Here is an 11942-nt window from a genome sequence, read left to right as displayed (position 1 = left end):
AAACGAATAAAATTGCGCCATATTCCTGTAATTTTTTTACACTTCACAATTAGGTTCCAATTGTTAACTATATTTAATGCATTGACTAACATTAACTAGCAATGAGCAATACATTTATTACAGTTTTTATTAATGTTTGTTAACATTAAAATAAAAATACAACTGTTCATTGTTAGTCCATGTTAGTTCAAGTATATTAAATAACATTAATAGATCCAAATTTAAATTTTAATAATATATTAGTAAATATAGGACTCAATGTTCAAATAAGATTAATAAATGCTTTAGAACAAATTTTTAATTGATAGTTCATGTTAACTAATGTAGTTAACTAATGTTAACAAATGGTATTTTATTGTAAATTGTATTTTATTGTGAATTCAAAAAAGTTTGAATTCAAAAGTCACCATCAAAAAAAGTCATGAACCTTTAAAAATAAACCCAAGAAAAAAAAAGGAAAACGTAGAATTTGGAGAAAAACAACAGGGCCCTAAAAATGTCATTTTTGTTAAACATTTAATAAACCGTCGTTAAATTGTGTAAGTTCTCAATTAATTAGAGATGCTTTTACAGAAAACAGAATCCAGAAAAAATTGAGGGGAAAAAGATTTCATGGAGCACTGTGCATGTCAGTGAAAAGGTCATTTATAGCTCCAGACAGCCAGAAATTCAACATGCATGAACTCTGGGATTGGGCTCATATTGAGTTCTGGACAGATATTTGCTGCAGTGTAGCGATTCAGAGGTTAGACGTGGGCTGTGTGAAGGGCAAAGTGGTACGAGGAGCTGTGGCCTTGCTGTGTGTGCTTGCTAGGCAGATCCGTGTGTTCATGTGTACTGTGTGAATGTGTGTGGGTTGATGAGGAGACGGCTCCACGCCCTGTGGAAGAACGTGGCTGCTTCAACCGCCTGTGCTGTGTCATGTGAGAAAGTCTCAGGAGGAAGTGGAAACAGATTTTCAGAGCACTGCTGAGTGCATCGCAACACACAACTAACACACATGGCATTCCCTTACAACACGCGAGTCAGGAAAACAAGAAACAGACAAAGGAAAAAATGAGGAAGAAAAATTATTCCACAATTATGACTTCTTACTATTGGCATAAAGTCATATAGAGGTCAACAGCAAATAAAAATCTAGGTTAAAATTTGTGCTAAGTTCTACATACTATAATTTGTTGGAAGTCACACAACAGAACCCCCCTCCCCCCAAAAAAACCTTGTGCCATAACCCTCCCAAACCTTGGCAAATTCAGTGACTAATCCTTCCTCATAAGTGTTTAATGTATCAGCCTAGAAACTGCCTCCTGGTGTAATTACAAAAACCTGTGCACACTGTCTCCAGGAAACAAAGTTTGCCAATCAGACTGCAGCTTTTGATAAAGTTGATGATTTTTTGCATGCAAAATGCAGTGGATGAGGATGTGCCTTTTTTAGTTATCTGTATGCTCTCATCTCACTGATGAGCGCCTGACTGAAGGAAAGATAGAGAAGATAAACAGATTTTTCACACCTCTGCGGCTCCCTCAGCTGCTTTCTTCAGACCCCAGCCATCAGCCGCCCATCGCTCGGCCACATTACGATCAGAGGTGATGAAGAAATTGTCAAAGAAGATATCAGAGGACATGGACCAGAGCTCCAGACCGACGGCGCTGATTGGAGCCATACGGAACGGGTGCAGGTCCTCAAAGAAGTCTGGGTTAGGGATCTTCCTGGGCTTCCACACTCCCTGGCAAATAAACAAACAATTAGACGTTTACATTTCCAGAAGAAAACACCCTTAAGTTTAGTACTCAGAGTTAGGGCTTTATTTAATTCAATACTCATAAAGCTCTAGGGCTGTCAAAATGGCTGAAAAAACGAAATTCGAATTTTGTACTTAAATATGATCAAAATTTGAATTATATTCGAATTTAAAAGGCATAATTTCAGTTAGGGTGAAGAAAAGCTTTTGGCTTCTCTCCTGAGGCCACAAGAGGGCGCATCAAGCAAAATATTACTAATGCACGTTTATTAGCATAATGTAACATGACTATCTGTGAAAAAGTGCATAATGTTTAAAATTAATAAATTAAAATTAATAAACATTATAAACATAAATGCAAGTGCAACTTTTCTTATCTTAAGGATGCAAAAGGCGTAGAGGAAACTCACGGCCTGCCGTCTTCAACCTGAACCCCGATGGACTGGAACCTGGTGGTGGGAGTTTGTTCCTCTTTCAGAATCGGCTGCACACAATCCACCTGCCACAAGAGAAATAATTCATCGAAAAAGGATCCAATAATTCTATTATTACAAATAGCTATGATACAACTCAAAACTCCCTCCCTAGTTCACCCAGAGCATTTAATGACACTAAAATACAAAAACCTCTCATTCAGAATTAGTCACGTTACGTCGCATTCATGAGCTCATTAACATATGACCGCCCACATTTACATATTTTAACAAATTAGCCTGAATGACAGTATGAATTAACTGCACATATAAGATCAAGATGATTTCTACACATAACAAAACAACAGACAATATAAACTACTTTATAAAACATTATTTCATAAAAAAACTAAAAGAATTGCATAAATATACTAGTAACATTTTCCAAACATAACTTAATGATTTTCTATTAAATTATCTATTAATATAACATTATATTATAAATAATAATATATGATGCTATATATTAATATAATTCAAAATATATTTTTTAAATTGTACATTATATAATTTTACACGACCAATAAAATTTTATTACAGTCATTGTTTATATTTATTTTTTTAATTTTTGTAAATAAATAGTTTTGTAATTAAATAGTTAATAAAACAAACAACAACAAAAACGTGTGTGTGTGTGTATATATATTTTTTAAACACCAAACAAATTACTACATAACCATTGCACTTTATTTTAGCATTCACTTTTTTCTGCTTTTATCATTATCAATCCAAAGACTGACTAATGCTAAAATAAAATACAACGGACATTTAACAATTAGCTTGGTGATTTAATGATTAATTAAATGATTTTTGTGTTTATTAACCAATTAATGATTTAAATGTTTATTTCATCAAGTAAATTGGCCATTTCTTGTAGTTTTACTGTAATCAAATTACAATAATAAATTGTAAAAACTTTTTTTTACTATAAAAAAATTGACTATAAAAAAAAGAAGTCTTAAACGCACAGTAACAAAAAAAGCTTATTTCAAACAATGCGTTCACACTAGGGTTGGGTACCGAACTCGGTACTTTTAAGGGTACCGACCGAATTACGTCGGTACTACAGAGTATTCGCGAGAATTTTACCGTTTCATTTGAGAAAACTAGCATCATCATACTGTATACACACAGAAACTTCATGGCAACCTGTCAAAATAAAAGTACGGTTTAACATGTAACAGAAATATATTACTCTTGTATTACTTTTGTACAGTATAATGTACATCTTTAAATATTCCATTTTCTATCAAATGTAAATAAAACAAATGATAGAAATAAATATTACAACCAGATTAATCACTTAATTGTAGAAAAAAATACAATTATTAGCCTATTAAAAAATGTTTTAAAGTAATATTCACACAAGTTTTCTTCCATGTATTAATTTCAACAGTAAACCTCAGTTTGTTTGCCAAAAAATAAAAGGGTTTAATTTTCATTTGATTTAAAATAAATGTTTAATGCCTTCATTTGATTTTCAGAAAAAATAAAACAAGAATTTCTGGGGGGAAAAAAAAAAAAAAGAAAGAAAGAAAAAGTTTGTAGGGCCCTATTGTTCAAAATGTTGAAATTGAGACTGTTGGACTTTTTTTTTTTTGTAATTACACAGAGAGTAAAGTACCGAAAAAAGGTACCGTTGGGTACCGGCACCGAAATTCAGGTACCGATACCGGTACCGTACCGGTTCAAATGTGAACAGTACCCAACCCTAGTTCACACTGATGATTTGCAACAACTCAACCAGAAGTCGCTTTGACTCCAAATGAGCAACTACCAGAGAAGCAACAAAGCGGAGTTAAAACTCATGCAAATGAGCAGCAACTACCAATGGGAGTGAGGTCACATGACCTGATAGTGAATACGTCATCCAATAGCATAAAAACATCACGACGACATCATTAATATTCCTGTACACACCTGAATGCCAATGGACGAGAGTTTTCTCTTGGGCAGGGCTTGCAGTTCGCCAGATGCCACAGTGAGGCTCGCGGGCTCGTTTTTAGCGTATGGGGCGGGAGAGGGCGGAACGATGGCGGGAGGAGGCGTGGTCACTCTCGCGCTGGGCAGGGGCACGGGTTCCCGCGGGGCGGGGATGGGGGGCAGGATGGGCGGCCGCTTGGCCTTGACCAGACTTCCTGTCCGAGAGCTGGCGATGCTGTCGGAGGAGTTGCTGCGTCCTGATTGGCTGTTGACCTCGCTGCGCTGGTCCTGGCTATCCAGGTACGTGTCCTGGGCCGATTCAGTGCTGCTCTGGACCGTCACCGAGATGTAGGGTTTGGAGGTGGTGCGAGGAGGAATAGGTGGAGGATTCTTCTTACAGACCGCCGTACACGTGGAGACTGAAAAACACAGGAAGATGGACTGTAAGAACGTTCCCACAACTCCAATACAAAGTCTCTTCACACGTCTTTTCCCAGCAGCCCCTGCTTGGGAGCCACAGGAAGAGATGAGACAAAGCCAGGCATTTACATGCTCAAATCTGCACAGCATTCCTCTCATGCCGACTGATGGCAGACTGCGTCAGGAATGTGTCGCCCATAAAACATGGGCTGAAATCTGCTGACGAGACTCGGGGTTTGGTACGGTGTGTCATGAAGCCCGATGATAACGCTCACTGGTGTATTATTAGCCTGCTGAACAGTGTAGGAGAACCTGCTTTGAAAGCGTACAAGCGAGTAGGCGGTAAGACCAAAATCTATTCCACCATATGAGTCATTTTATATCACCATACAGTTATTTCTGCTGGAAATTATATACGTGTTATATTATGAAATTATGTAGGCATAGCCAAAGTTTGATAATCTAGTGGTTTAAAATGCTTAAAAAAAAAATCTGAATCCGATTATTAGTACAAATTGAATGGTAAGTCTGACATGAGTGCACAAAAAAAAAAAACTCAAAACATCACAAATATTGCTGGATGAACCATATCCGACGCCACTGTAAAAATAGATAATATACATAACTTCACTTTACTGAAGCGTAAAAAGAAAATATCTGCAAACTACTTTAGATTATTTTAAATTACATATATAATTTTTTCCTGGCAATTTATATATATGAAAATAATGCTTTTTTTCAGCAAAGATGCATTAAATTGATCAAAAGTGACAGTAAAGACATTTATAATGTTACAAAAGATTTCTATTTCAAATAAATGCTGTTCTTTTGAAATTTCTATCTATTAAAGTAAATCCTGCAAAAAGAATATTACAGTTTTCACAAAAATATTTTTTCAACACTGATAATAATCAGAAATGTTTCTTGAGCAGCAAATCAGCATATTAGAATGATTTCTGAAGATCATGTGACACTGAAGACTGGAGTAATGATGCTGAAAATTCAGCTTTGATCACAGAAATAAATTACATTTTACAATATATTCAAATAGATAACATCAATTTTAAATTTCAATAATATTTCACAATATTACTATTTTTACTGTATTTTTGATCAAATAAATGCAGCCTTTGTGAACATAACAGAATATTAAAAAAAAAAATCAAAATATTTAAAAAATATTTAAAAAAAATCTTGACTCCCAACTTTATATGTATCGGAAATCACTGCACTGAAAACAGTATTAAACAGTGTGAATTCACTTGATGAACTCTATTTTTTAACTAAAAAATGTTAAGTTAGCAGCATTTCTATATATTTTTATAATTACTGTCCAACACTGTTGATGACAGATCAATTTTATAGGAGTTCTGTCAACACTGAAGAACAAAGTTGGGATAAAATACTACATTCAGTCAACAGTTTTGCGACGAGCACAAAGACTCATTTAACCGCACGATCAGGGCTAATATCTGCCCTCCCTCAAGAGATAGAACTGTTCGTGAACAAGTCTCCTCTGTCTTGGCCGTGCTGTATAGAGGACTCAGTGCCAGGACAAGTCCAACGCGGGACTGTGGGGCTCAGAGACAATATTGGATAAATCTGTTTCCTCGCTCTGGCACGGCTGGCTGGCATTGTGCTTTGAGCGATGTGCTCACCGTCTGGTGCCAGGACAGATGCTATACAGCAGTCTATGACCATTTGATGGCCAATACAGATGACATGGGAAGATGTGATGACAAAGAGCCAATCTAAATACAAAAGAGTAAAAAAAAAAGCATGGGTGCCGTCAGAATGAGAGTCCAAACAGCTGATAAAGACATCACAATAATCCACACCACTCCAGTCCATCAGTTAATGTCTGGAGAAGACAAAAGAAACAAATCCATCAAGACATTTTTAACATCAAACTGTTGCCTCCAGCTAAAATACAAGTCCATAATCCATAATAACGCTTCCTCCAGTGAAAAAGTCATCTCATCTGAATCAGGAGAGAAATTTGCACAGATCAAACACTATTTACAAGCCAAAACAGCTCTAAACAAATATGTGGCTGGATTTTAATGTAAGAGGAAAACAGGAGATGGACTTTTTCACTGGAGGAAACATTATTATGGATAGAGGACTCATATTTTAGTGAGTTACGGTTTAAAGTTAAAACGTCTTGATGGATTTGTTTCTTACAAACATGCAGCTTTTGGCTTCACAAGACATTAACTGATGGACTGGAGTGCTGTGGATTATTGTGATGTTTTTATCAGCTGTTTGGACTCTCATTCTGACGGCACCCATTCACTGCAGAGCATCCATTGCTGAGCAAGTGATGCAATGCTACATTTCTCCAAATCTGATGAAGAAACAAACTCATCCACATCTTGGATGGGATGACCTCAGGGTGAGTAAATTGTCATTTTGGGTGAACTGTTCCTTTAAGGAAAACAATAAAACCCACAGTAACAAAAGCGCAACGGTTAATTATTCCCGCTGACAGCTATTGAACGACTGACTTCAGCTTGGCTTCTCCGAGATGTAGTGGCAATTTAATTAAACACTTTTATAGTGAGAACAAATCTCAAAGCAGCACCAAATTAATCACATCTTCTCGACCTCCCTCGAGAACTTCAACAGTGGTGAATGAAATACAGTAGAGTTTGCTCTTAACATTTAGTACTTTGCACTGAGGGTGATATGAGTTTATGACACAGTTGTGGCTCAGTTCCAGATTAACAGCATTAGAGCCAGTCGCTCGGCCCCGGGGCCCCGGCCAAACCTCGCATGGCCTTTCTGTGAACACACAGAGGACAAGCACCAAAAATACGACCAGACCGAGGCACTGTGGCTTCTGTGAAACACAAAAGGAGAAATTCTGACGTATCTTTACACAACTCTTATTCATATGACACTTCATCGTGACCACATGCGTTAAAAAGCCATCGCATGACTTCAGAAGACACGAAATATACAGCATGAGTAAATGTGGACTAGTTTTATGATGCTTAACAGGCATTTTATTGCATAGATGATATTTAAATGCTTAGTTTTATTATAAAAAAGCTCTGTTTTAAAACAATGTAATGCAATACAATGCACGATCGAGAGATAAACATTCCTCAAAAGCCTGTTGGACGTTGTCTTATGCATAAGAACTAAAATTATTTTGTGCTGCAATGGAAAAATAACAGCATACAGGTTTAGAATTTACATGAATGATTAAAAGCATGTTGGAAATCAACAACTAAGTTCGCCACAATCACTTTAACCCTATATATATATTTATATATATATATATATATAATTTTTTCCTATGTCAGGCTTAACAGAGCTAAATGAGTAAAAAGTACCAGACTGCATTAAGAAAATAAAACTAGTTTTACTTTAATTTCAGAACATTATGTGAGTGAAATTGGTTTAAAGAGACAGCCATTATAAATCTGCCTTTGGTCCATACAAGCCATAAATGCAAAGACATTTAACAGACTACACTACACAGACAGAGCCCGTCCTTTTCAACCCATTCAAACTTGTAATCCTTATTAGGACGTGTTTTTAGATTAAGTGCACATCTTCTCTCCAAAGCACAGCCAGTGTTTACCAAGAAGAGAAGCAGTCTGCTGAAAGTAGGACAACCCAGTTTGTATGGCTGTACAAGTAAACTTCAAACATATAAATGCATTTCTCCATGCAATGGAGAGTAACTTATGTTTGGGTTTAGATATGAATCCTGCATCCTTTACATATTTAGCATGAAGAAGTAGAAGCAGCAAGAACAATGCATGCTCTCTTCAAATGTTATGTTATCTCTCCCTGACTTTGCAATGCAAACAATGGCATTCGACCTGATTCAAAACACAGAAACCGACCTTTGCGTGGGATTGGATTCAGATCTCACACGTGCAACGCACGAAACGCTCTAAAACAGCATTTTAGCATGAAAAAAAGTGCAAGCTGTCACGTTCAGGTAGGCAACGCTGTCATGCTTCGCCCGTCTAGACAGATGCATCAACATAAACACAAGCCACAGCCACATGCTAACGTGAGCTAACCTGCTAACTAATCAAAATATCACTGAATGAAACACTAAAGCGATCCACGGAAATGCATGTCTGGCGCTTAATCTCGCGGTTATCGTCGGATGTGTTATTATTCGTGATGTCCTCCGACCTCGAGCACATGCCAAAACCAGCGCTCGAGGCGCCGTGTACAAAAATCCACACACCTTTTCCTCTTCCTCTGTGTGTGAAGCGATCGCCGTCGACGGCGGCGTACTTCCATCGCGTCGCGTAAAAAAAAAAAAAACACGATTGAAAGGTTTTTTTGTTTTGTTTTTTTGTTCTGTGATGCTTCCGAACCCACCCGCTTTAATATCCTTCCGTTCAACGGATCCCCACCATCCACGTCTCGAGGAGTCGAGGAAAAAAGAGCCGATCCGATAATCCGCTTTCAGGACGCGGGATTGGAGAGAAACGCGCTCGAGGCGTTCACTCACCGCGCTCTCATTGGCTGGTGGGCGGGGCGTACGTGCTTGACGCGGTCGAATCAGAATCGCCGTCCGTGCGTCACACAGAATCCGCGCTTGCGTGCGCCTTCCCTTTTTCGTTTTAAAGGAGGAGCGTTTTAAAACCGCATTTTTGTAAATGTAAATGTTAAACTCGGAGTGCAATACTAATTATTGGCTACTTTCGTTTTTGTTTTTTTCCCCTCCGCATTGACTACTGTAACGCACTTCTTGCTGGGTCCCTAAAACCACACTCAACAAATGTATCAGTTGTTTATTATTCATATTACTGTTATAGTTTTCCTTAACAACCGTTGCTATATAGATAATAACTTTGTCTAGTGCTCTTATGAATGTTTTTAACATGACTTAGCATGAAAATTTAACTACTATAGGCCTACTGAATGAAGTAGCATAGACTTCTTCATTGCAAGTGTTTGCATATTTCATTTCATTCTCTGTCTAGCCTACAGATCTGTGTAGCCTACTAGTGTTAAATGCTACTGTTTTTGATAACGTTTCTAACAGATAATATCATGATTTTTTTTCTTTTGCGTTAAATAATGTTCTTTTTAGCAGCATCATACGACCCCTTTAACGAATGTGGTATCCTGTCAGCAATAATCTATCCATGGGCTTTTTTGATTACTGTCAGTTTAAGGGCAGGCGATCAGTGTTGCCAGATATTGCTATGAAAAAAATAATAATAAAAAATAAAAACCGTAAAAAAAAAACAAAATAAACCAAATTATTTCAAATCTTTTGCAAATAACATAAGATAAACATATCGCTAACCCTATACCCAACTTCCCACTTTATTAACTTTTTTAAAATGTCAAATTAAGTGGAAAAGACAAGTTCAAATACACATAATAGCTGGGTCTGGCAACACAGTGGAGGCTGCGCCCCATGCCGTCACTCACAACTCTCTCCAGCCTCGTTCTCTTGAGTGAACCGCCAGCGTCAATACATCATTTTCATACCACTGACGCTAAACATTCTTGCAAACTGTCTAAACATGCAGACACTCATATAAGGAGCTTTAAGTAGCAAATTCGTCATTCAGAGAACACATTTTATTTCTGAACATGAAAAATTTACAGAGGTCTGGACCTCGGTGACCTCACTTATAAGGCACTACATGCTCGGGCCCCTCGGTATGTGTCTGCACTTTTAACTTTATATACACCCAAGCATCACGTGTGCTCCTCACAAGCTACTGGCTGTTCCACAGACACGCTTGCATGCAATCTGTAGGGGACAGAGCTTTTTCATCCTACGCCCCTAGACTTTGGAATGCACTCCCTTCTTACAATCAGAGATGCACAGAATCTATGTACTTTTAAATCTCTGTTTTTTTTAGGTTAGCTTTTTCTTGATTATTCTAAATTTTATGTTTTAGTCTGTTCTTTTAAATATGTGTTGTAATTTTTATGTGTTTGTTTTATTATGTAAAGTGCCTTCAGAAGCTGCTTTAAAGGCGCTATATAAAAATAAAGTTATTATTATTATTAGATTACAGAAGTGGACAAAGTACACAACTCCATTACTTGAGTGAAAGTACAGATACAAGTGAAAGGTTGTAAAGACAGATTTTTACTTAAGTAAAAGTACAGAAGTACTTGCTTTTAAAAGTACTTAAGTACCAAAAGTAAATCTGAGATGTCACAATTTCTCAGTGTTAAAATGAACTGCATCCTAGTCTTACATTTATCATCTGTTTTACTTCATTCAAAGGAATATTACTTTTCTAAAAGAAAACAAAAAGTATTTTTCTACATTGTGGTCATGTGACCCCATCATACTGTATGTTTATAATTCAGCAATATATCCGATTTTGTGTAAAAATCTTTAAAATGTGTCACTCTGATCAAATGGAAGACATTTATGCCCATGTTACTTCCGATTCATCCATCACGCTGGAAATTGGAAGGTCAAGTCAAGCGCATTGCATTCTGGGATACAGTTTTTCATGCAGTAAAGCTGCTCATTTATAGTATGCATACTGAAAAAAAAAATCACAATCAGAACTGCTGTGCACAAGAGAGTAGTATGCTATTCCGAACATAGCCATGGACTGGGCAAAATAGCACAGGTTTTGTTTTTTTTATGCAGAAGAAGTGCAGAAGTGGTAAACAGATGGCCAAGGTTTGGTTTTCTTGACAGCTTGCTACCTAAACTAAATAGCATTCGCCAGATTCCTCTCCAAAAATAGACTAGATTTCATTATCATTGTACATTTCTGAGTGTACAACTGTGCTTTGTTCTTACACAAGCGGTCGGCCTTTTCAAAACTGTTCAAGACCATCGTGAAATTATGGGAATGTTGTCCACCTTTCATATATTAAATCATAAGACCTATCAAAATACAGTAAAATGCAATACAAATAAAGTAGATCAACTGCAAAAATCAGACTCAGGCCCAGTGGCTGCTGGTTTATCAAGACTTGTGCCAAACTAATCTGCTTGATGTCGGTTAATTCCTCTGAAAACCGGCTAAGATGAGGTTTAATTTGTGGATGGAAGTTTTGCCAGAGTTGGTCATGATGGGCTGAGAAACATTAGCCGTTAAGCTGAAGGATTCATCTCCGCAGGACACCACCAGTGCTAATGTAGGTCAGAAGATTTTGTTTATGTGTGTGAGAGAGAGAGAGAGACATCTTGCTGTGACACACTTGGCAGTGGTCATCTGAGACGTTATGAACGTTATGACTGCAGCAGCCTAATGGATCTTGTATGGAAGCTTAACGTAATAAAAAAAAATCATAATTACGAGTTTACATCAATTATGACTTTTTTTCCTCAGAACTGCAAGTTATGAATCTCAAAATTCAGACTTTTTTTTCTCAATTGTGAGTTTACATTTCGCAATTCTAACTTCTTCCTC

The 11942-nt window shown here is 37.1% G+C and overlaps 1 protein-coding gene across 1 annotated transcript in view; it reads right to left on the bottom strand.

Annotated features, from left to right (window-relative positions):
• Positions 1-11942, bottom strand: part of LOC107737053 (disks large-associated protein 4-like) — a 163577-nt gene that overhangs the window by 14247 nt on the left and 137388 nt on the right. The window contains exons 12-13 of the mRNA XM_016548457.1: positions 4138-4559; positions 2155-2243 (exon numbers count right to left, since the gene is read on the bottom strand). Of these exons, the coding sequence (XP_016403943.1) occupies positions 2155-2243; positions 4138-4559 (511 nt within the window). The remainder of the gene's footprint in view (positions 1-2154; positions 2244-4137; positions 4560-11942) is intronic.

The sequence above is a fragment of the Sinocyclocheilus rhinocerous genome, unplaced genomic scaffold (assembly GCF_001515625.1).
Source record: "Sinocyclocheilus rhinocerous isolate Xijiao unplaced genomic scaffold, SAMN03320098_v1.1 scaffold464, whole genome shotgun sequence".
Lineage (NCBI taxonomy): Eukaryota > Metazoa > Chordata > Actinopteri > Cypriniformes > Cyprinidae > Sinocyclocheilus > Sinocyclocheilus rhinocerous.
This window is presented reverse-complemented; position numbering and strand designations above follow the sequence as displayed.